This window comes from Podarcis liolepis (genome assembly GCF_965112155.1).
Source record: "Podarcis liolepis genome assembly, chromosome: 12".
Classification (NCBI taxonomy): domain Eukaryota; kingdom Metazoa; phylum Chordata; class Lepidosauria; order Squamata; family Lacertidae; genus Podarcis; species Podarcis liolepis.
In genome coordinates this window covers 40790899-40817178 of record NC_139563.1, presented here as the reverse complement: position 1 = coordinate 40817178, position 26280 = coordinate 40790899, and the positions used below count along the sequence as shown (strand labels likewise).

The 26280-nt window shown below is 41.7% G+C and overlaps 1 protein-coding gene across 10 annotated transcripts in view; it reads left to right on the top strand.

Annotated features, from left to right (window-relative positions):
- Nucleotides 1-26280, top strand: part of ZNF385D (zinc finger protein 385D) — a 554298-nt gene that overhangs the window by 152033 nt on the left and 375985 nt on the right. For 7 of the 10 annotated variants that reach the window (XM_083468253.1, XM_083468255.1, XM_083468270.1 and 4 more), the window contains one exon: nucleotides 18075-18199. The exons of 1 other annotated variant lie outside the window; for it this stretch is intronic. In XM_083468253.1, coding sequence (XP_083324379.1) covers nucleotides 18130-18199 — 70 coding nt within the window. In that variant the 5' untranslated portion in view covers nucleotides 18075-18129. Of the gene's footprint in view, nucleotides 1-17947; nucleotides 18200-26280 lie in introns of those variants that run through there. 2 more of the 10 variants (XM_083468263.1, XM_083468267.1) reach the window with 2 other exon arrangements.

The following is a 26280-nucleotide window of genomic DNA, read 5'->3' as shown; positions in this document are numbered from 1 at the left end:
TCACACATGTGATGTCAGGACATGTGGAGGAGCCAGGGGCAGAGCTGAAAGTGTTGGCCATGCAGCCTCAACCCTTTGTCCTCCAGAGGTTTCTGCACTACAGCTCGCATCAACCTTGACCATTGCAACATCTGGAGGGTCAAAGGTTGCCCTGCCCTGCCCTATATGAATCCTTTGAAATGTGTAGAGCCTCAGTCAGCCATTCTGAAAGGGGCTGTGGCTTGCCATGGTAGGATTCTTATTAACTTTCTTTAGGAGTGAGGAAGGTATTTCCATTCCCATCCATATGAAGATCCGATCATCTGAGATTGCTTAGAGGCATATCTCTACAAACCTTCAGGTGAACAGTGGCTGGCTGGCTACATTGCAGTTGATAACAGTCAACGCAAGGCCATCATATGAAAGTTTGAGACATTTTATTTTTTATAAAGCGACAGATAAATGCAATCAGTAATAGTGATAATACAATAGGGGAAAATTTAGCTCAGGTATAAGGAATATGTGCCCCCCCCGGTGGTTTCATGCATTTTTATAAGCTGCATGAGACCACTACCACTCTGAGTACAGTGGTACCTCGGGTTATATACACTTCAGGTTACATACTCTTCAAGTTACAGACTCTGCTAACCCAGAAATAGTACCTCAGGTTAAGAACTTTGCTTCAGGATGAGAACAGAAATCGTGCTCTGGCGTTGCAGCAGCAGGGGGAGGCCCCATTAGCTAAAGTGGTGCTTCAGGTTAAGAACAGTTTCAGGTTAAGAACGGACCTCCAGAACGAATTAAGTTCTTAACCCGAGGTACCACTGTATCTCTGATCATGTTGGCTGAGCCTGGGAACTAGAGTCTAACAAGTGCTGGAGGATCACAGGTTCCTCGTCCTCCTGCCCCTCTTTTGGTCAGACCTCCAGATCTTCCTGCAGAGCACTGTGGCTCAGACGTAAAGCTCTTGCTATGCACTGGTTCCATCTCTGACTCCATCATGCACTGCCTGCTCTGAAACCCTGTAGACTGAACTAAATTAGAGGGACTAATGGGCCAACTTGGTATAAGGTGGTTTCTTCTGCAACAAACATACTGTTGAACTCCCATGTCTGCAGCACTTCTGTGTGCTATTGGCTACGCCTTTGGACATGCCTGATTTAGATATTACAGATTTTTGTGGAACTTAGTTTCAGCCAAAGAGCACAGAGCAGCAGTGGCCAAAACCCCCTCCAATGATCCCCCCCTCCGGCTCACAAACGTCTGCACCCAGGTCAACACCCTGGTTGTGAACAAGTTGCCTTCTCCCTGGTCACCAGATTGATCCTTTGATGGGCAGAGAGGGGTTGACAATTCTCTCTTTAGTGGATCGATTTAATGCAGGGGAACCTTTGTGCCTGTGTGTGTGTGTGTGACAGTGTGGGGTGGCTTCCCCCACTATTGGCATGCGACCACCCCTGATGTTTGGCCAAGGGTAAACACAACCCTCAGACCATAAAAGGTCAGCCACCCTAGGCATAAAGTCTTGAGGTTTTCGGTAACCATTTGTGAAGGATATGATCAATGAAATATTGTTGACATGCTTAGGAGTCGGTTCTAAACCGTTCAGCTTGTTTTTCCTTTCCTTCCTAATTATTTTCTATCTTATATTCACATAATAAAATATATTTACATTGTGGTTGTTTATCTCAACATGACATCCGACTTTTACTTCTCTTTTCTCCCCAATTACTGGGAAGTGGTGCTTGCACCCCAATTCAAAAGCCATTAAAAAAAGGACTTTTGTTGGCTAAGCTCTAGGCTTGTTAGATTCACTGATGCTTTATGAGGCTTATAATATATTAATGTTCACTACAGAATAAAGGCAGACAAAAAAAATATTGATTTCAGAAAGAATGTCTTTTAGCTGGGCTTTCTTATTTCAGGGCTGAATATACTGTAGATTTTGCATCAGTGCTGGGAGCAAAGGGATTAAAAAAAAATCAGTTCTCCATCAGGGAGGAGGTATTGACAGTGTACAACCAAATCAGCAAAAGGCATAATGGTTCTATTCAGGATAATTCCAGAATAGTTCCATCTGTTTACTCTAACCTAGGTCATTTGTAAAAGTTAAGAAGTACATGTAAACATTTATTCTGAAATTCCTTTTCTTTAGCAGATTCCAAAAAAAATAATTAGCAGTAGACAAATGCTCTCATATAGCTGATAGTAAATCCTACTGAAGTTGGTAGGCTGCTGAACTGGTTTAGAAATGATACAGGTAATAGCCAACACCACTGTGAGTTCCCCATCCCGTAGCCATATTGTTCAGAAAAACAACGGATATAATAGATGAACAAGTTCAAAACCCATCAGTATTGTTGAAGATGCAGATTTAGATATACATGCACATTCATTTCAATGTAGTGGTATGAGAATTTACTCACAGTAGCTATGTGGGTGGGCGATCACAGCAATTTCATCCAGAAGTGTGAAATACATGCGAGCTTTGGATATTAACGGGGGGGGGTAATACTTCATGTTTGCTATAGGGTGGAGGGACCTATTGCTTAGTCAGGAGCCATAATTTAGTCTGTTAGCTCAAGTTTTACTTGATTAGCCAACCAACTGAGCTGATCAGAATTTACAGCCCTTATTTTGTGCTTTGTGTTCTTGTATTTTTACAATGCCAGATTAACCTCCTTAAAACAAGGTACCTGTTGAAGAAAAGTGCTTCTGGAAGTGTAAGGGCTTCTAAAAACAAACCTGTTCTTCGTTTCCTTGAGAAGTCTAAAGATAAGAGGGAAAACACCATAGAACGATTTCGGTGGCTGAAGCAATGATATGATGCTCCCATTAAATTTTCAGAATTGCACTAGATAAGATAGTTCAAGCAGGAGTTGGAAGACTGGGAGTGGATGGTTCTGCACATCAGAAAGTGACAGACACATGCCACTAATGCTAGCTGTTCTTTATCCAGGAAGGTATCTCTAATACCTCACCACTTTTCTCTCTTTTTCCCCTTTTGCTCTGAAGCCTTATCACTGGGAGCACCAGAGCTGCCTTTCAGCATTTACCCGGTTTATATTCTTCAATCAATCTATCCCAGTTAATAGAAAAGATATAAAGTAATAATAAAAGTAATGGTGACAGACAGGAAGTAGGAGTTCAGATGCATTGTGTCCACTGTCTGGAGGCTTCTTGTAAAGAAACATATCCCCCCCCCAGGTTTTCCCTGACCCACAAAATTGGCCCCCATTATTGTTTTCACAGTACTGTGCAGTTTACTGGTTTTAAATGCTGTATTGGTGTTTTTATGATACCATTTTATCTGGTATTTTTATGTTGCATTTCTGTATACTACTTAGATATATTTAAATATTAAGTAGTTTAGAAATGGTTTTAAATAAAATAAGCAGCTTCCAATGTGCCAAAGACATGAGTTTTGATCATATCTATCACCTGCAGTGCAAATGGGACTGGAAATTCGAAAGTACAGGCACAGCAATTGTTCAACTAGTGATGAAGTAAGAGGCAGTTGCTTCGGATAAAAATATTAACTTCTAGGCCAGCTATCCAATAACAATGAGCATCTTATTATATAAACTCAGTGCTTTTTATCTAAAAAAAATGTTTAGGGGTACTCTCATTTTGACTCAAGAAAATCATCATTTTATAGTTCAAATTGGGGAAAATAAATACAGTAAATGGACAAAAGTTCAAAGAACATGCATTATCTCATATTACACAGCAGACAGCTCATGGTAACTTCCACATTGGCATGAAGTTGCGTGCACTAACATTTTCCTGATTCCTTTCTGGGAAAGGAAATGAAGCTGCCATCGGAGGTGATAACAACAAAACTGACCAATCCCCATGCTAGATTCCAACTCCTACTTCACACATTAAACATTTGTTTTCACCTGAACTCAGGAAACATTGCGCAGGGGTAGCAATGGAACTGACAATTCACTGTGCTAGAGAAGAAACAAAAAAATTGATATATTTTAGATATAGATTCACAAAATGTTTAGGGGTATGCGTACCCCTGCATCCCCCCCCCCAAGCACTGTATAAACTACTGGTATAGGTCAGGATCTGCTGCTTCAAGATGGTCCACTGGGTTCATCCCAATGGTATGACTGTATGATTGGCTTGTGCTTAATATTATGCAAATAGATGCATAGTGGATTATGTATGCTGAATCATTCCTTGTGATTTTTGACTGACTAGAATAATGCAAGAAAACCAATCTTTAAAACAAAGAAGAAATATGCTCTTTTACACTTAAAGTAGAATTCTGTATGATAAAATGTTCTAAAATTATGTTGAAAAGATTTTCCTTGAACAGGATTAGCAATTTCTGTTCAAAATGAATAAATCCTGGTCTTAAACAAGGAAGCTTGTGATTGCTGTCTAACATACTGAAATAAAAATGCTTGATGCCTGTGCTTGTCTTTTAATATTAATGTAATCCCTCTGAGCATATCGGTCTAGTTTTTCACAGACTTCCTTGTGTTTAGAGCCCCCTTTTCAAAGGGAAACATAGCCTAAAGGGAATACACCATGTTTTATTTCAAAAAGCCATTTGAGATTTTCATATTCATATTCTTGGAGCTAGTTGTTGCTCCTTTCTTAAAGATATATTAACATACTAGCCCTATCAAGCTAAACTTCGTGTCTATTGCAAGCATTTCCAATACATATATAGAAAGTTGATACATACCAGAAAAATACAGGCTTATACTGCATAACAGAATGGTAACAGAACATATGCACAGGGACATTTTTATTCCCTGTTATCCAAAACATTCTTACCCAAATTATCAACCAGGGAGCGATGCCAAATGGCAGCTGTGGTGCTCCCAGTGCTGGGGTGCTAATATAACTCCTTGCAAGCTGTAATGGAGCCACGGAGAAGTGTCCATCATCTGGCCAGAGAGTTAGCCCATTAAGAGATCCAGTTTCCCAGAAATGGGTAAAGCATGGAAGAAGCAGAACCCCGGCAGAGACCATTCTAACCCTTGTTAGACTAGAGCAACTTGCTCACTGAGCTCTCCTTGGTGCTGAAATGACTAATCTGCCTTGTTGTGGGCTTCTCTGCAGAACCATAACATAACAGTCAAGCCCACAAGCAGGTTAGGAGCACAACAGCTTTCGTTCTTTCTAATGAGCCTCGAAAACTAGTACTGGATGTGGTACTTTGACATATTTCACCCCTTTCCTGACAATCTCTTGCATGGAATTTACATTTTTCTCAAGTAGGGTTGCCATATATCCTCTTTTTCCAGGACATGACCTCTTTTTCATGGGTAGAGTCGTCATAGTGATCCATAGTTAAAAGTAGAAGTCAGCAAATGTGTCCTTTTTTTTGCTCTTCAAAATATGACAACCCTATGTGTACTTGGAGGAGCGCCCATACGCATGCGTATATGCTATTTCCAGCGCACTTCCAGGATAGAGGAACACTCATGCGCATGTGCACACGCTATTTCTGGCACTCTTCCGACCCGGTCTGCCAGGGAGTGGACTGGCCAAGCCTCAAAAAATGTTGCCAACCCTGGCTTAGAGGTTTTATTACAATCAAGTGACATATAAATTATGTTAAATAAATAACATTCTCCATCTAAGGAAGGGAGAAATTTTATTAGAGTTCAGGGACTTATTCCAGCCAGGCAAAAACACTCAAGGAAGATGCAAAGCAAAGCTGATTAGCAGTGTGGTTCAGGAGAGTGTGTGACTTGGGAAGAATCCTGAGGGCCAGATAGAGTAACAACAACAACAACAACAACAACAACAACAACAACAACAACAACAACAACAACAACAACAACAGCTTATTTATACCCCTCCCATCTGGCTGGGTTTCCACTGCTTCTCTGGGCAGCTCCCAACAGAACATTAAAAACACAATAAAAGATCAAACAGTTTTCAAATGTCTTCTAAAAGTCAGATAGTTGTTTATTTCCTTGACATCTGATGGGAGGGCGTTCCACAGGGTGGGTGCCACTACCGATAAGGCCCTCTGTCTAGTTCCCTGTAACTTCACATCTCGTAGGGAGGGAACCACCAGAAGGCCCTCAGAGCTGGAATCCAGTGTCCGGGCAGAACAATGAGGGTGGAGACGCTCCATCAGGTAGAGAAGCCTGGAGGACAACATTTCGCCTCTGAAGTAAGGGAAAACTTTTTTTGCCCCAATTGCATATCACTTTACAATTCCTTGCGTTGAACCACTCTTGCAATTTTAAACCAATCCACCCAATTTGGATAGATCCTTTTGGCACTCCTGGTAAACCCTTCTCATTTTACCCCCCTAAAAAAATGTGGTGTCATCAACAAACTTAGCCACATAACTACTCACACCTAACTCAATATCATTTATGGGCAAGTTCAAAAGCCCTGTCTTTGGGGTCCAGACCATAACATTTTTTTAAAAAAAAGACCAACAAAAAGTTATGGGGTGGTACCACCTAAAGGCCATTTCACTAGCAGCCACCAGCTTTCCCTCACCTGCTGGAGAAAAGCCTCCAAAGAGGATATGTAGATATGTGACTTTTCAGGTACTCTGTCCTCATGTTATGAATGGCCTTAAAGGTCAACATCAGGACTTTGAATTGGACCCACAAATAGGCTGGAAGCAATTGCAGATGGCAAAGCACTGGTGCATTGTAGTATAGAAATGGAATGTGTGAGAATGTGACATGCAAGCCACTGTTGGATCAGGAGCTTGCAGATCTTAGTCTGAACAGTTGCTTTCTGGATATTTTACAAGGGCAACCTGAAGAATCAATTATCATAAGCTTCCTCTCCCTTTCCATTTCACTTTGTTGTAATAAATGAAGCTACCCAGAGCATCCCTGTTTACAAATATCTCTCAAACTCATTTTAGAATGAAATAGCTTTGTAAGCAATTTTCCTGTTTAGGCACAGGGTTTCCCTCTTGTTTTTCTTCTCCATGTAAATGAGTTTGGCTCAACACATGAAGGCTCCTTGTGCACATTACAGAGCACATAGAAATATGGATCAAATTGCACATCTTTATTTACATTTTGATTGAAATTGTGTTCATGACCGCAATAATTCCCATTGTTCTAATCATCCAGAAGGATATGCATGTGCACTTTCTTATTTAACTCAATAGTTGATCATAGCATTTTTATTACTAAGTATAATTTACATAACCATGATTCAGTTGCCAATTTCCCCATAAAAGTTTTAAAAAGTTTATAATGCTATATTTTCCCCACAAACATTTATGACCTAATTAAAACTAATATTATTACTTATCTTTACTTGGTAATGCAGATAATTAGCTTGAAATATTGAGAGAAGATATATACACTAATTTGATCAGGCTCCATGCTGTTAGCAATTTGGTCATAATAGCAAAAGCTATATTGTTTTTCTCCATAATTTCATATTGAGGGCAAATAGCTAGTCTGTCTGAAGTATGAATGATAAATTGGCCAAAGTATTTTAAAGCAACACAAAATAGAAAAAATAGGTAGATACTGAATTATAGATTAGTAAGTGATTGTTGCAATGGTGTCTTGTGCTTCTTGTTTTCAGACCCATTTTTGTTTTCTGAAGTGAGGAGGGTGATATTTTGGTTTTACTCATTTTTTGAGAGAGCTCTCTGAAACACAAGGTTTCAGTGTCATGTAGGATGCCTGCAGAAGTTCTAATTAGCCTCCAGCAATGTTCACGAAAAGAGAACATGTATTGATGAACATTCATAAATGTCCTCAACTGAGTGTATTTCATTAAGATCAGCACAGGCTCTATGCAGCCCTAGTCACCAGTGATTGGAAATTCTGATTTGATTTTGCAATTCAGCCTGGTCATATAACCTGCTCTGCATTTTGAGGGCAGCTTACCCAGAATGCATTGAGGGTTCTTCCTGCTTCTGAAGGTTCTCACTTGGCTGTTACAGAAGCTTCTTGAATTTAGACACATTTCATACAATTGCAGATCTAACAATCTACCTCACCCCTTAACAGCACCAGCCATGGGGTTTTATATAATGTTAGTCTTACTCAGAGTAAACCCATTGAAATGAAAGGGCATGTGTACCTTCAGCCCATTAATTTCAATGGCCGTACTGCATTAGATACAGCACAAAATGTTAATTTAAAATAATTCTTACTAGTATCTATCTGAGAGTCACTGAAAGCAGAATATGCTGTAAAGAGCAGTAGGTAAAAAACCATTTACAAATGCTATTAAACAACCTATTAATTTATGGACAATATTAAATATTCATCTGTGTCAGCAGATGGTGATTTTTCTGTTAATGCAATAGGCAAATCTATTTTATAGAACTATGGCTCTGTTGTGTATAGGTTGGCCAGTTTTGGAGAGGGTATGTGTTTTAAAGAGACCGCAAGATTTTGCAGGGTTAAAGTGAGGCTACTACTGAGAACCACTCAATTTTGCTTCCAAATACTGATGCACTGACTGTCTATCATCCATTCTTTGGCATAGTTTAATACATGTACCAGTTTGCAGCCATTTTCAATATAATCATCCATTGCTGCTTGGGGCAGGAGAAGAACCTTTCCCCGTGTTGTTGAGGCTCCTGAGCCAATGGTACTTCTGGAATTACCATCCAAATATGTATCCCACATATTTGGAACCACATTCACATCTCAGTGAGGACATGCTTTCTCTGCATTGTATTATTTTCATTGGGATGAACAGTTGATCATTCTGGTTACCTTCATAGCAGAACTGGGATCTTTCTTCCCTCTGACTCCAAACCCCTCGCAAAAAAATGTTTGTTTACCAAGGAGTATGGTACAGGGACATGGTTGGTGCCGTGGTCTAAATCACTGAGCCTAGGGCTTGCCAGTCGGAAGGTCGGTGGTTTGAATCCCTGCAATGGGGTGAGCTCCTGTTGTTCAGTCCATGCTCCTGCCAACCTAGCAGTTTGAAAGCATGTCAAAGTGCAAGTAGATAAATAGGTACCACTCTGGCGGGAAGGTAAACGGCGTTTCTGTGCGCTGCTCTGGTTTTGCCAGAAGCAGCTTAGCTGGCCACATGACCCGGAAAAATTGTCTGTGGACAAACGTCGACTCGCTCGGCCTGTAAGTGAGATGAGCACCACAACCCCAGAGTCGTTCACGACTGGACTTAACTGCCAGGGGTCCTTTACCTTTACATTTATGAACAATTTGCTGGGAAAGTAGGAAGTTATTTCATGGGGGTGCTACTTTCAAATAGAAAGAAGTAGGTCTGATCATCTTTAAAATTCTCCTGAATTTTCTGCTTAGTAATTCCACAACTCATCAGCGACCCAGAGGTCAGTATTTATGATAGAAATATATATTTTTATGCTAAACCAATGTGCTCCGTTTAATATTCTCATGAAAGTGTGCCAGATGTAGTTTCATGGAAAACCAATCTTGTCCTCTCATCTTTTAGGTGGAATATTTCATATACTGAGAGTGGAAGTTAAACATATAGGGTATTTAAATGGCCAATCTTGAGCTACATGTGTTTAATTTGTAACTACAAATGGCAATATTTTTACAAGCTCATCACTATAAACTGAGAATCTGTGGCATTCTAAAAGTAAAAGAAAAATTCAAATGAAGTAAAAGGATGTGTCTCAGATATCTGATATAGCAGTGTGGGCTTTCTTTAGGATGTCACTTCTGAGTGGACTGTGGTGGATAGCTACATTTTTCAGTGTGTTATATCATCAGTGAAATTCTGTAAGGTGGCACAGTTCATGGCAGCCTTGAGTTACCAGTGTTACAAGACCTTCTCATTATTTATACACATGTGCATGCGAACTCATATCTAACCTGCATGTTTACAGTACTACCAATTTGGGGATCCTTACTGGAGGTGATTGTATGCCACAGATGCTTAGGGAAATTAGCAATAACGGCATACTTAATTATAAGCATAGTATTTATTCATATCATTTTTACAAGTTAACTGTCATACCATTGTTGTCTTATATGGAGTTTTGGGGTTAGGCATTTAAAACCAGAAGAACTGAAAGGAGACTAAAGAAAACAATACAGGGAGAATGCTCACATGCAAATAGTTAAGGTAAGTTAGACCCCTGGAATTAAATAAGTAGATAGAAGTGAAGACAGTGAAGACACACGAGGCGTAGGTAAGCAGAAAGTTGGATTTCACTGCAACACCATGGTGGTGATGATGGTGATGGTGATAACACACCAGCACAGCAGGGGTTTGAGCAGGAGAGGCTAACACCTAGCTTGGGGGCCTGATCCAGCACCCCAAGCCCCTTCAGAACAGAGTAATCATATAGTGAATGAAGCAGGAGCAATAGCAAGCAATGTGTGTGGGTCAGCTGAGGACGGCATGCATGTGTATATGTATGAGAGTATGTGGTTATGGCATGCAGCTTCTTAAGTGTTGAATGTGGTCCTTGGGCCAAACAGCCATTCCCGGTTTAAAGGCTAGAAAAGTTTCCGAGGTGGGGAACTGGATCTTGCTGGTAGACCAATCCCCCCACTTCCCATGGATCAAGCTTAACAGGTGGGTGGTTCTACACATCTGTCTGTCACCAGGTCACAATGATGTCAGGTGACTAGTTTTTGCAAAGCACAGATCATCAGAACTTACAAAGTGCCATGTAAACCCCAAGATTGGCTTGGTGAAAGGCAGCAGCTAGTGTCCATGTACCCCTGAAGAGAAAAATAATAAAATAGTTGAGAGCCAAAGAGGGAATGGTAGCTTAAATTGGCTGGGGTGGGGTGGGAGAGAGAAAAAGGCTCTCCTAGTGTAGGTAAAAGGTAAAGGCCCCCTGGACTGTCAAGTCCAATCAAAGGCGACTATGGAGTTGCAGTGCTCATCTTGCTTTCAGGCCAAGGGAGCCAATGTTTGTCCACAGACAGCTTTCTGGGTCATGTGGCCAGCATGACTAAACCTCTTCTGGTGCAACGGGATACCGTGCACGGAAACTCCGTTTACCTTCCTGCTGCAGTGGTACCTATTTTTCTACTTGCACTAGTGTTCTTTTGAACTGCTAGGTTGGCAGGAGCTGGGACAGAGCAACGGGCGCTCACTCCATCATGGGGATGCAAACCGACCTTCCAGTTGGCAAGCCCAAGAGGCTCAGTGGTTTAGACCACAGTGCCACCTGTGTCCCTTTCTCATAGTGTACCATGGGTCAGGGCACCTTGAAAAGAAGCATTGAGCAGCCTTCAGGCCAAACTGAACACTCTGGGGCTGCGAGAGGAGCTCATTACAGGGGAAAGGGTTATCAGCAGGCCTTAGCCCAGTTTTCTACCGGTAGATTGGTGTCTAAAGACAGGCATAGGCAACGCTTTTTTTGTGACACTGTAACCCTTAACAGCACTGGGCAAAGGTAACATGTTCGTGAAAGCTCCAAAATGCCTGGAAATTACAGGTGTTAAAGTCCTCATCCTTAACAGATGTTATTTAGGCAACATTGATATGGCATGGTATCTTATCTTGTAGTCAGTTCCAGCTTCATCACTGCTTTAGCGCTCCATAGCTACCTTAAAGGTAAAGGTAAAGGATTCCTGGACAGTTAGAGCAGAGTGGTAGACCTAAGTTCCAGATAATTTTAAAGTTAATTCTTCATATCCAAACATGTAAAATGTTTTATCAGATTAAATGGTGGGTTAGATGGACTTACACACTTGCCCTTTTAATTTAATTTTTAATGCAATCTGTATAATGGCTGTGGACTGCAAATGTCTCGACATCTTCCTGAATATAAATGGCAAGTTTTCTATACCTCCTACACACCGATAACTTCATTCACAACACATTGTTCAAGAGGTCCAGTCATCTTTCTGACACATCTTCATACTGTTTCTTTCAAAACCCAGGCAACGAGTGCATTTTGATTAAAAAAAATGAAACCAAGCAATACACGCCCAATGAAAAATGCTTTAATTATCAACTTGTATTTTGAATAGAAACATGATAAAATAAGGACATCTTTGCTCAAAGGAGGTATTACCAGATAATAAAGATGATTCATATGGTTCTCCATTATCACCCTGTGTGTTTGTGGGAGCAGATAAGTGTGTGTTCACTCAACAATGAATTCCATTAAGGCTTTCAGTATGATTCCTTTTGTAATATGTAACAAAACTTATGGGCAGTTTAATGTGTGACAATGTATTTCCACTTCTGGCTTTATAGTAGCATTAGGTTGCATTCTATAGGTGTTGTTATTATTAACAATTGAATTTTTTGAAGGCTGCGTATTGTACCTGTAGTGGGACTGGGGAATAATTAAAAAAAAAGACATACATTAGAGCTCGCTTGGAAAACAAGCAACAGCTTTATTAAAGCAACTCAAGAGCCTGCTGTTTGGATGAAATGGGTCAGGGAATATACTGCTTGCTGTATCTAGTATCAATTCCTTGAATCATAGAATTGTAGAGTTGGAAGGGATCCCAAGAGTCATCTAATCCAACACAGGATTACAGTGCAGGAATCTCAACTAAAGCATGCATGACAGATGGCCATCCAACCTCTGCTTAAGAACCTAAAATGAAAGAGAGTCCGTCACCTTCGGAGGGAGTCCGAAGACTTGTTGAACAAGTCTTACTATCAGAAGATTGTTCCTGATGCTTCGTCAGAATCTGCATTCTTGTAACTTGAAGCCATTGGATCAAGTCCTACCCTCCGGAGCAGGAGAAAACAGACTTGCTCTCTCTTCCATGCGACAGCCCTTGAGATATTTGAAGATGGTTGTCATCTCTCATCTCACTCTCCTCCTATCCAGGTTAAGCCTACCCAACTCCCTACACTGAATCCTTGTCAACTGATACAAGGACCACTTGAAACAATATTGAACAGATACTAACGTACCCCAAATCATTTTAAGGACTGCTATGATGAACATGAAAAACCTGAGAACTTTCGCCAATAAGGAAAATGTAAAGGGAGCTAGATGGAAGGGAGGCTGTGATTCAACTTCTGGTAAGCTTCTTTTTTATGCAACCTAGAAAGGCACATTTGTGTCCCAGGACCACCTTTATCTTTTATTACACAGACAATGATAAAACCTAGACTTTGTCCTGCTTTGCTTTGCCTGACTTGGCTTGGCCAAACTCTTAACTTTTGCTATTAAGCTCCAGCTTGATCCACTGCTGTGTCCATCACATGGAATAGAACCATAGGTTGATTTGATTGCATTTAGTGATACCAGCATTTAGCCAAGTATTATTGGCTATGAAGTTTTGTGACATAATTCCTTCACTAGATGGTCCCATTTGGGTGGAATCACCTGCGTGATCGATGCAGGACGCATTGACCACACTTGATTGATTTCACATGCTCTCACTCCAGGACATATTTCTGCACCCATCAAAACTGCTGCTTTTACTTCGAAAATAAAAATGAGCAATATTTTGTGAAGTTTTTGATTTAGACAAACTGTCGGGAGCATCAACACACCTTTCCCTATTGTGCATACAAAATGGCCAAACATTCCACTGACCACAGTGCATCAGAATGTTCAATGTTATATGCAAATGATCCTACTGCATGTTTTCGGTGTGAATATTTTGTGTCATATACAGATAATATACTGCATGATATACTATGATTTATAGAGCTCTTTTAGTGGGGAGAAATCCTGCACTGTCACAAGTAAAGATGAATAATATCTTAGTCTCCATATATAAAATCATGGCTAACAATACAAAGACAACTGTGATCAGGAGCAGAGCTTTATAGCTGCTACATTTAAAGTAATCCAATTAAATAAAATTAATGAAGTAACTTTTTGTTCTTTAATTGCCAGTCTGATTAATGTACATATTTAAATAGATTCAGGCTTTAGAAGCTAGAAAATCTTGACCTTCAGATCCCACTTACTTTATGATCAGAAATAAGTAAGTATGTTTATGTTCAACAACAGCAAATATCAACAAACTTCAAGGTTGTTTGCATTTTGTTTCAAGACATTGCCAAAGAAAATGGGGAGGAAACAGTGCATTAAAATGTTTTCTAGAAGTGAATCATTGTGACAAATGCAAAGGTTAAAAAAGGAAAAAACATTTGATACTCTTGATGGTCCAACTGAGTATGTTTTGCAAGAGAAGTTGCCCTTTTATGGAAAAATTGTATCAATTTAAAGCTTAGTATATAAGAATAAGTTATTATGTTAACAATGCTGATAAACAATGTATCTAACCATGTTGGCTATTCTTTTGCACTTTAGTTATTCAGTACATTTTTAAGGGTAAGGACTGCTTAAAAGGATTTGCTTTTGAAATGCTCCTAAGAATATGTCAGAGGACGGATGGTGGCAAAACTATGTCAGAGATAGACCATCACTATTATTATTTAAATCTAAAAGCAGCTGCAGAATTTGGTGAATATAGTTTCACAAAAAGAAGTGCATGGGTGCATCCACAATAAGTCTCCCCCACAATGGAACATAAAAGTACATTAAACAAGAATTTTAAATAGACTAATGAGAATTTTTTTTCATGAATGCTTAAATGAAAGAATACACTGAGGACACTGAGCAGAACATTGTTTTAACATAAACCATAGAAATCTTTTTTAATGGTAATGCCATTATTACTATAATTTGACACACAGGGGAAAAACACATTAGTAGGAATGATTTAGAAGTTGCTTGTATTGCATAACATTAGCACTCAGGTTACAAATCTGATGTATGAAGTGTTCTGAGTTTTACTCGTAGTTACACTATCCTATTTTAGAGCTGCATACTTATCCCATTGACTAGTATGAAACAATATTTTTTGTCCCACTTTGCCTATTGTATAGTAACTGAACAGCCATCACGTTCACATCTAACAAAAACTGAAAGATGACCATATTATAAACATAATTCAAAACAACAAAGCTAACCAGAGAAAATATTGTATGAATTGCATGCAAAACATAACAATCTGTGGTTTTTTTAAAAGAATATTTATATTCTGCCTTTCAGCAAAAGTATTTATCCTTTCTGTGTCTAACTACTGAGTGCTGGGTGACTTCAGATGGGTGTTTATTGTGGGAATCATGTTCTTCACGCATACAAGGTTTTTGTTTTTGCATTACCCACATGATGCTTTTGGCATTAAAAATGCCAGCTTGTAACCCAACCCACCCACCCACTCCATTTCAATTTGGATTTACCCAGTATAGGAAAAACCCAGTAAATAAAAAAAGTATGTTGCCACAAACCATTTGTGATATCTCAGTGACTCATTGCAAATTTAGCTCCCCATCTGGAACTACCCATACTAAGTTCAACACAGATTTGATTCAGCTAAAGTCGGGCTTTGCTGAACCTCCTCCCCCTATGATCCGTGAGGCCTAGAGCCAAATTATGTGTGATGTGGGAGACCTACAGTCAGATCTCCCAGTGTTACTCACACTTGATAGTTGTGTAGTAGGAATTTCAGCAGGTTTCAATAGGAATATAAGCTACACTTGCTGAGATTCCATCTTCTACAGAAGCATTAAAGGACTCTGTCCCTTTTTGTATCTGGCTACCTTACACATGGGTGGCCAATTTGCTTAGGCACTTGAACGGGCAGAAGGAGTGGGGGGTTGTTTAATTCTTTTCCCCTTGCTGTGCCATCTTTGAAATCTAAATTTTATTATTGGAACTGCTGTTATCCTCACTGGATGGATGAGTGAGGAAGTAAAGGGACAGCAAACTCATAGCTGCATTTCAGAAAAAAAAGAAGACAAAATCTTGGGAGATATGATCAAAACATGTGGGCTCCCAAAGAGGAGATCATGGATGTTCTGCTCCCCCCTGAGCATTTTGATGCTGATCTGCTCTGCGGTTTGACTTGGTATGTCATCTAAACCAAGCTTTAGCTCCTCCAGGCAGACCATGAGTCATTTGTCTGAAGTGTGGTAACCACAAGTTCACATTCAGGTGGCACACCCAGCTATGGCTTTGCTCAGGATAACAACCCATTGATCAGAGAGAACAAATTGGCTGGAGGAACCCATTCATGCTAAGCCATGGTTTGGCTTAATGTTGTCACATGTGTACTTGGGGCCAGTAACTTGGTGGAAAATTTGTAGAAATGGCCTATCCCATTGGTATTGTACAATATGCATTGCATGTAATGCCGACAGTGTTTAATTTCTAAAATGAGAATGAACAGTGCTTAAGGTGGCCCGAAAGTCATTTACTGGTGGGTGGAATGAGGAGCAGCAATTTATTTATGTAGTGAATGAAAAATAGAGTTGAATTGTGCCTCTGGATTACAAATTATAAATACAGTGCAGCCCATTTTGTTTGGAAGGAGGAGGTTAAGAGTAGTGTTATCACAACACATTCTCTTTTTTTGCAGTGGAGGCGGGCTGTGAAGTTGATGATCTCAGCTGTACAATTAATTAAGGGCTGGAGGGAGTGATGGAAACCAGAGAAAGAAATCAGTGTTTCATCTGTGGGTGGAAAGATGACATCCAGATGTTGGGTCTATCTGTAAATGGACAGCAAATCTACCCATTGAGAAACAATGGAGTGATAGACCCGGAAAACTGGTTTCTCAGAGGCCAGCTTTGTTGTTTAGTCTTGTCTGACTCTTCATGACCCCATGGACCAGAGCATGCCAGGCACTCCTGTCTTCCAGTGACTCCCGCAGTTTGGTCAAACTCATGCTGGTAGCTTCGAGAACACTATCCAACCATCTCGTCCTCTGTCGTCTCCTTCTCCTTGTGCCCTCCATCTTTCCCAACATCAGGGTCTTTTCCAGAGAGTCTTCTCTTCTCATGAGGTGGCCAAAGTAGTGGAGCCTCAGCTTCAGGATCTGTCCTTCCAGTGAGCACTCAGGGCTGATTTCCTTCAGAATGGATAGGTTTGTTCTTCTTGCAATCCATGGGACTCTCAAGAGTCTCCTCCAGCACCATAATTCAAAAGCACCAATTCTTCGGCGATCAGCCTTCTTTATGGTCCAGCTCTCACTTCCATACATCACTACTGGGAAAACCATAGCTTTAACTATATGGACCTTTGGCCGGTGCTAGTTATTGGTGGTCCATGCATGAGGTGAGGTGAAGCCATTTGATTCAACCTCTTCCTCCTAATACAGTGGATCCCAGTGGGGCTTGATGTAAGCAAACTCTGCTTACAGAGGAACAACTAGGAGCTCACTTTAAGCCCCCAGGTGTACCTTTGTAGCCATGTTTTTCCCTGCCACACACCTTAGGTCCCATATGATGTCAGGTGGTCATGGCTTGTGGCAAACTGTTGTGCAGGCCAAACTTTACCCTTAATGGGACTAATTTGGTCTGCAGGCTGGAGTTGCCCATTTCTCTGTTAATGAAATAAGCAAATGTTTGCCCATCCTGAGTCTTTATAAAGAAAGGAATACTTGACCATGGGAAGCTTTGCACGTTCAACCCAGTTAACTCACACCACAGCTGCAAAAACAAAACGGGAGTTTGCTTCTGGTGCATTTGGTTTGCGATCTTCACTGTGTTTACTTAAGCAGCAAGCCCCATGTAATATGATAGGGCTTACTCCCATGTAAGGGAGGTTTTCAGCCTTACTTGGGAATAAGCACAAAGGACATTTATAAAGGAACGAAATGAGCATCTGACTTCCCGGCCAGGCTCCCCCTGACTATAAACATGTATTTAAAAAAACAGAAAGGCTGCTGCGATGACCCCCATTCGCCCTCGTGGGCTCGGGCATGGCAGCCCAGGTCCTCTGCTGCCCCCGTTGCCAGCCGCTCTCTGGGCGGCCATTCGGGGGCGAGCTGCCCCCCACTGCCAACTTTCTTCCCCCTCGCGCGTGTCAGGAGGCGCTGCTTCGTTTATCGCTCGCTCTTTGCTGCCGACGCGAGGGAAAGGCAGCAGGCAGCAAGTGGCCGGCCATCGGCCATCTCCTCTCACGAGGCTCTCCGGGGATGCTCCTTTTCTGAGGCGAATTACCCGGCGGGAAGCCGGCGTGGGCAGCCGCCGACTCGCCCCGAGACCCCTCCAGCTGTGGCGCTTCCCACCCGCTCGCCTCGCTCCCGCGCTCCTTCGCCCAGCCGGCTTGCTCCTTTTCGCCTCGGCGTGTGCGCGCGCGCGACCGCCTTTCCCCCTCAGTCCCAGCCGGGCTGCTTTTCTCTCTCACCCCCCCCCCCGCCTCACCGCCCCGCTTTCCCTCCCTCCAGACGCATGGCTGGCTGAGGGCGGCTCGGTGGGCGCGCAGGGACAGCCTCCCGCAGGATGAAGAAGAGCTCGGCTGGTGGCAGGAGAGAGGAGAAGCTGCTCGCAGCCCAAGCCCAGCCCGGGAGCGGTAAGTTCGCGAGGGGAGCCTCGGCGCCCGCCCTCGTCCATATTCCTCTCAGGTTTGGGGGGGGGGAGAATGGGACGACAATCCCCACGCACTTCTCCCTCACGGAGACGAGACGGAACCTGCCCTCTGGGGCTTAAAAGGCGGGAAGAGGGACAGCGGGGAATCTGCGCGGCGGTCTTCCCGCTGCCTTGAGGCACCTCTCGCGAAGGCGGCAAAAATAGGCGCGAAAACGGGAGGGGTGGGCTGAGGGGGGGGGAGAGGCCCGGTAGAGATGAATGGCGACGCTGGGCAGATGGAAGTTTCCAAATTAAGAAGCGCGTCTTGGAATTGTTGTCGGAACAATTCGGCGTTCCTTGCGAGAATGGAGGAGGGGGTCGACGCGGTTCTGTGGGTCTGGGGTCCTCGGGAAGAAGGACTGCGCCTCCTCAGAGACGCGCCAGAGCCCCCTCGCCTGCTCTGCTCCACGACGCCTGGGACTTGGGCGAATATTTGCCCCGAGCTTTCCCGCCCTGTGACTCTCTGCTGGTGGGACCTGCTGGTACGCAAAGGGCTCCTGAACTGTTTTGTTTCTCCTGATGGCTTTTCTTTATAGTTCTTGCCAAAGGACGAAACTCTCTTTTCCCTGCTCGCTCTCTGCCTCCCATGCATTTAAGCTGAAGGACCTTTGATTTGGTTGTACTGTGTGTCTCCGCTGATGTAGCGAATGCATCCTTAAGCTCAGATGGGAATGGGCTGCACTGAAACCTCCCAAACTCACCCTCTGAACTGGATCCAGCCTTTCCACTGAATCTCAGTGCAGTGCCCTTCTATCTGTGCTCCGAGGCATTGGGTTGTTGTTGTTGTTGTTTAATTCGTATGATGAGTCCTGGCACTGGAAACAGGTACCCGAGAGTGAGAACTCTGGTGAGCAATGGCTAAAATAAGTTGAGCCAGTGATTTGTTATAAAAGCACTTAGGAATGCCAATAAATCTCAAAGGGAGCGCTCCAAACCTTACTGGCTAGCACGTTCAGGAGCTTCAATGCTTGGAAAGCATTTTTAAAATAATACATTTTTTCCCCCTGTGGGCGGAAGAGAGAGGTGTGTTTTGTTGGCTTATCTGGTGAGAATTCTGCAGAACCTGGAGCAAGAGAAAAACAGTTTGTTCTGATTTCAGAGCCTAGTGTTTGTTGATAGGTGAGCTATAGTTAGTACAGTCGGAGCAAAGGATGCATATTATTTTTTACTAATAAAAGCTTTCCTGTCTGTGTCATATATGCTGATGTAAACAACCAGTTACATATTAAGCTACTGGCTTGACATCCATAGAGAGAATGGCACTTTCTGGTTCATTTCATTGGTCTTTCAAGATTGCTGTTTAACTGTACCAAACACAAAGCAATTAATTAAACCAAAATGAATAATTAAAAATTACGGAGCTGCAGTTTGGGGAAAAAACATTTTGCTGTTTGTTGCTGAAAGTCTTTCCCCAGAAAGTAACTTTGGTGCTTGAGGGGGAAAGTTAGTGTGGAAATGCTTTAAGAAAAGGTATAAAATAGTTAACATTTGGTGGTGATCCTGTGGCAGGGACTTGGCACTACTAACGCTGCTTATTAAATGGCGTAATTGTCATGGGACTTACTTAACAAGAGCCAGATTTTTGACTCTTGGAAAATGAAAATTTACAGCGGTTTCTCATAGTCCTCCTCTGCACCTACACCTGCCTCCTACCTACTTTCAGTTACTGTGGCTTTCTCATTACACTGTCACTTTGTGAAAGGCATACAAATGCGTCAAGCATTAAGTGACTGCTCTGAGAAAATAACTATGCATGAACTATCCAATGCATAAAGTACAAAGTTAAAGGAAAGATGCATTTGGGCTACATGCCTACACCCACTGACTAAATTGAGACAGAGGGTTATTGGTCTGTGTTTGTTTTTGTTTTATTATATATTTTGTAACCTCATTTTGTATTTTTCTGTTGTGAGCTGCCCCAGGATCTTTGGATGGAGGGCAATACAAAATTTAATAAATAATAGTAAGAATAAACAAATAGGACTTCTTGGGGGTAGACATTGGCAAGCACTGCTATCTCTCTTTAACCTACACTTCACTCCCTAGACAATTGATACTTAGAAAAATAATAGGGAAACCCATTAAAATCTGAGTAGGTGTTTAAGATGGTTGGGCAATTCATAATCAAAGAGGTGGAAGGGACCTGCAGGATCATCTAGTCCAACCCCCTGCAATTCAGGAATCTGCAGCCATCCCATACAGGCATTGAACTTGCAACCTTGGTGTTAACAGCACCATGCTCTAACATGGTTCCATAGCTATATGGAAGCTAAGACACAGATATGTGGCACAACCCTGAGGTCAAATAGGGCACCTGTGATTTACTCAGAAGAAAGTTCCACTGAATTCAGTAGGACTTTCTCTCAAGTAAGTGCATGTAAGACTGCAGCCTTCACAACCCTGTAAAGTGAGTTATTTACAGTCCAATTCTATGCATATCTACTAAGGCAGGCCTCCCCAAACTCGCCCCTCCAGCTGTTTTGGGACTACAATTCCCATCACCCCTGACCACTGGTCTTGTTAGTTAGGGATGATGGGAGTTGTAGTCCCAAAACAGCTGGAGGGCCGAGTTTGGGGATGCCTGTACTAAGGAATACATAGTTTATTTAATGTTTGTACCACATGGTTTTCATAAAGTCAAAGTCAAAACACCTTGCCCCCCAAAACACCAAAAGTTGCCCAATGCTATGCACTGGATTTTGAAGCTTAGCAGAATTTGAATCAGGGTTTCTGAATCTCAAACTTTTAAAGCCACTTTATTGCAAAGTTTTTAAAATTCTAGCAGGCAAACAAGCTTCTGGTGTGTTGGCTTTTAGTGTGTTCCTGGAAACTATCAGAAATATTTGCTTCGTCCATGTGGCTTTAGGCATGGTGGGTAGCACAACTGTGGGGTGTGAATTATATTTAACAGAAGATTTGTTAACTCTTGTGATTTCTCCCATCCGAATCCCTTCCTTAGCCAAGTCTAGGATTTTTAGCACTAACCATGCCCCTGACTAGGGCACAGCAAATAGTGGCAATGCAACTAAAATTGGCTATAGCTTCAATTGTAGACCAGTTTGTGTCTCACTTCACTAAACATAGCCCACCAGCCATGTATTGTGTTGAGTCATGAGCTTGACAACCTCCTGTTTTATTTTTTTTAGCTTTAGGAAGACAACAAAACCAAGAGGCATTTCTTGCAGGTGGTATCTAAAATGATGGCAATTCCTTGTCTCTTCATTGCATGTGGAAGATCCCAGGTTTTCCATGGGTAGACCTGAGAAATACTCCCTGCCTGAAACCCAGAGAACCACTGCCAGTCAGTGTAGATCAGTGTTTCCCAAACTTGGGTCTCCAGCTGTTTTGGACTAAAACTCCCATCATCCCTAGCTAGCAGGACTAGTGGTCAGGGATGATGGGAATTGTAGTCCAAAAATAATTGGAGGTGCAAGTTTGGGAAACACTGGTGTAGACAATGCTGAGCTAGATGGACCAGTCGTCTGACTTATATAAAGGCAGATTCCTGTGTTCTCACAAAAACTGAAGGTTTGTGCCTGTGTGGTTAAACTCCCTATAAGCTATGTGGAGAGCTACTCTCACAAACAACTTATCTTGTGTAACTCTGCCTGTATAATTGCATTATAGGCATCTGATCACATAAATGACTGCACTTGTGAAGCAAATCGAAGCAAATTTCAGTAAGGATCCTTTCAGATACTGAACCCAAGTCACCCTCTTGGCAGAATCCTATACATGTTCACTTATAAGTTAGTTTCATTGTGTTAATGTAGTTTACTGCCTTGTAAATGTATTTAGCGTTGCAGCCAATCTTACTCAATAAACTAATTAATAAATTACCACAGGCACATAGATACATGCAAGTTCTCTCAAGCTTGCCTCAGATTAACTTGGCAGTGATTCAGCAACTTTTAAAAAGTTCAGATCTTACATGATTTCTCCAAACCCATATTTGCCATCTTTCCCATTCCCCACAGAACCAAACCCCTCTAAATACATTACCCTTTTCCTTCCTGATATGCAAGTTGCTATGGTGGAAACAAGAGCAGGGGTGCTCAGGGTGAGAAGGGGCAGTTCCATCCCAGATGGCAGCACACCAGGGCACAAAGACCAATCAACATGGGATGCGTAGTTCTCCCATAGGCTGCTGCAATAGGTGGGGGAAACCCTCCCTCTGAAAAGGGAATGGGGGAGTGTGGATTGGCAGGGAAGGTGGATCACAACAGGTGCAGGGGTGGGGTAGTTAGAAATATTTACCTCACCTGGATTTTATTTTGAGTCAAAGGGGAATTTTGGTGCTTGTAAAGTTTGCTGCTTTTTGAGGATAGCCCTATAGAATGTTTCCAAGCCCTGGCTCAGAGAATTTTGCTAGCCTCTCTGTGAGCAAGCTACATGCTGTACTCCACTATGTGCCATGAAGCTGCAATGGGGCCTTATCCATTGCAAACTGACCTCAGGAGGTGGCAATTGGCCTGGCTGCTTTTGTTCCAGACCTGCATTTATCTGGCAAATATAGCTGTGGTGGCCTGAAGGATGAAAGCAGCACTCTCTCTTTGTTTGTGTATTTGTGAAAGAATGTTTCAAGGAATAAGTAACTAGGAAAGGAAGGGATAAGCGTCCCTTTCTTTCCTACCCTCCTATTACTTATCAAGGAAAATAGATATATTGGGACTTTGTTACATACAGCTGCAATGTCACGTTCAGATTTGTCCCTTAAAAGATGCAGGAACCAAAGGCAAAACAACAACAGAAGGTTGGGTCTTAGGTTGTGTATTTTCACTTTAAATGCATCTCACACAGCCAATGGCTAGCTTGGATTCTTCCAAGAAAAAACCAGAACAGCTGAGAAACTACGATCAAGTCATTTAAGCAGAAGGACATAGTAAAAGGGGTGGTTATGACAATGAGTTGAAAGGAAAAGAGTGCACTACATAAATTAGAACGTTCTTATTCTTATTTCTGGTTGCAAGATTCAAGAAAGCAGTTACTGACAATTGCATTTGAGAATTTATTAATTTATTTATTGAACTTACATACTGCCCTGTACCCAGACGTCCCAGATGGAATAATGTATAAGATAACACACTTTATTTAACAGTCTTGAGAGGTTCTCTCTGTGGTGGGAGAAAAAGCAGAACAATGGTTCCTTCTAGGGGGGATGGATTTGGGGTCCTATGAACAGGTGCTTGGCAACTGCACTTTAGAGATGGTGTGTGGACAGGAAAGGGCTTCCGATCTGCTATACCTGCAAAAGTGACATCCAAGCAGCAATCAATGGTTAATTGGTAGTGAAGGTGGCGCTGGAATTTTTCTGCTTGATCCTACAGATGTATGCTTATTTGAAAGTAATTCCACTATGCTAAAGGGATATTTCTCTTGGGTAAGTGTGCATAGGATTACAGATACGATGTGCAATCCCAGTCATTTATTCAGAAGTAAGACCCGCTGAGTTCAGGGGGGGGGCAACTCACTAGAAAGTATGCATATGCAGTATTAGAAATGTTTAAACTTAACTTTGTATGAGTAATGTTTGTTAGTTAAATCAGGGGTGGGGAACCAAATGTGTCCCACCAGGTCTGCAAGGATGTTTTGGACAAGCCACTGCCACCTACTTTACACCTGACATCATATATGACATCAGGTGTGGGGCAGGTAAGAATAAATAGGGTTGAACAAGCCCTTTGAAGTGTCTCCCCTCACTCCTGCAGGTGAACTTCAGCAGGTGTCAGCCATCTGATGTCAGATGATGGCTTGTGGGGGGGGGGTGTGATGCACAGAATAGCTTCCCAGCCCATAGCTGGTGGTTTCCAGCACCCTACTAAAATAATAAAGTACTATGCAGTCATGATGCAGCAAATAGTAATATCAAAATACGTTTCATACTTTTTTAAAAACAACAACAATACCAAATGATTATTGGTTTTCAAACCAGTGAAGTACATATTACTTTTGTTTTCTTACACATTTTTGTCCTTTACATTCTTTTAAAGACCATTTATTTTCTCCTGATTAGTAACTTTTAATTATAGAAATAGCTTTTGTAGGCTTTAGTGTTCAGATTAGATTTGGGAAATTGAGATTCACATCCCTGTCCAGGAGGATGGCTGTTTTTGGAAAAGTTGCTTTCTGAACCTAAATTACCTCACATAATTTTCTGGAGATTAAATGCCACTTTTACCTTGCTGGAAGGCCATAATAAAAATACAAGTAATAATATTAAAAAATAATAAATATGGTAAATAAATAAATAATAACGTTGAAGGATGCATTGAAGGTATATGTTGAAGTTTTGAGCATCAGGTTAGCACCTCTGTATTATCTACTGAACCCAAAACTCTGCACAAATGATTATCAGAATCTTAGCCAAGTTACTCTATTTAATCTTCAACTTCAAAGAAACACTTCACCCTCTAAGTGTGACTTCTCCAAATAAATTTTAGCTTTGGTTAAGAATGCTGATGATTCCCTTTATCAGCACTGTGGTTTTATTTGAAATAGCCTTGTTAAAGAAAAACCCACAGGGGTGACAAAATGGGAACTAGTATTTATCTGTCTTATAATGAATTCAGTAGTGCTTGATTTAGCAGTATTTTAAAGCTATAAACAGAGTTGGGTTTTCAGCTTATTGATGCATGAATGGAAATATGAAATGACATTTGCAGGGATGCTAAGGGCGGCTAATACAACTCAGAATCCAGAGCAGAGAGAAGGAGGATACAAGAAATAGTAATCAGTTAGTTGGGAAATTGTATGAGTCCTTTCTAAATTTCTGCATTTGCTTTGACACCAGAGTAAACCCATTTCTGCATTATCCCCCAATGTAAATTTGCTTCATTTATTCTGAAAGCAGCAGGAATTCAATGAGCTTAGCGGAGTTCTTTTTTCTCTTTTTTTCTTTGCTACAATTAGGTAGTTAGATCGGTGTTGCTTTGTTCTTTCATATTGTCACCTGAGCCCTAAATATTCTCTCTACCACTATATTTTCCCGCAATGCTGGTGTTCCTCCATGGAAGTCATTTGCACAGCTGTTCAGGTGCATATAGCTGTTCAGGTGCATGTAACAGAATGGCTGATCCAACCTAAGCATTTATATGCTGTCACAAAAACTGTTGGAAATGGGTTGTAAGCAATATTTATTTACCCATCTTTTTCTCCTGCTAGTTGTAAGTGTGCATTACACAGAGGGCTGGTTTATTTCATATAAAGCTGTTGCTTTTGGCTGATGGGAACTTTTACCACCTCGAATCTTGGGGCATATGGCATTTTCAAGCAAAGTGATCAGTGTTTCATAGTTTTGACAATTTCTCCTCTATTTTGTAAGTGTACAGTGTTCAAAATTCCCCAGGTGCCAGCTGCATTCTTCGAGTACTGCTGGTCCAATTGCAACCATGGGGAGATCTCTGAATGCCAGGCTGGCGACTGACATCTCCATCTGGCTGGCTCCTCCAGCTTTCTCAAGGAAGTAAACTGAAGAGCTTATTTATTGCATTGATATCCCACCTTTTTCTACAAAGAGTACATGGTTCACCCCCCTCCTCAGTTAATCCCTACAACAACCTTGTGAGGTAGGTTTAGAGGCTGTGACTGGTCAAAGGTCACCCATTGAGCTTCATGACTGAGTGGAGATTTGAACCCTGATCTCCCAGGTACAAGTCTGACCCGTTAACCACTACACCACACTAGCTATCTAGAGTACTTCTGTCACGAGGCAGCTATTTAAATTAAGTAGGTACAGTGGTACCTCGGGTTAAGTACTTAATTCGTTCTGGAGGTCCATTCTTAACCTGAAACTGTTCTTAACCTGAAGCACCACTTTAGCTAATGGGGCCTCCTGCTGCCGCTGCGCCGTCGGAGCACGATTTCTGTTCTCATCCTGAAGCAAAGTTCTTAACCTGAAGCACTATTTCTGGGTTAGCGGAGTCTGTGACCTGAAGCGTATGTAACCTGAAGCGTATGTAACCCGAGGTTCCACTGTAAATAAATAAATATCGGGAAAGCAAAATGTCCCTTAGAGAAGAATCTGAA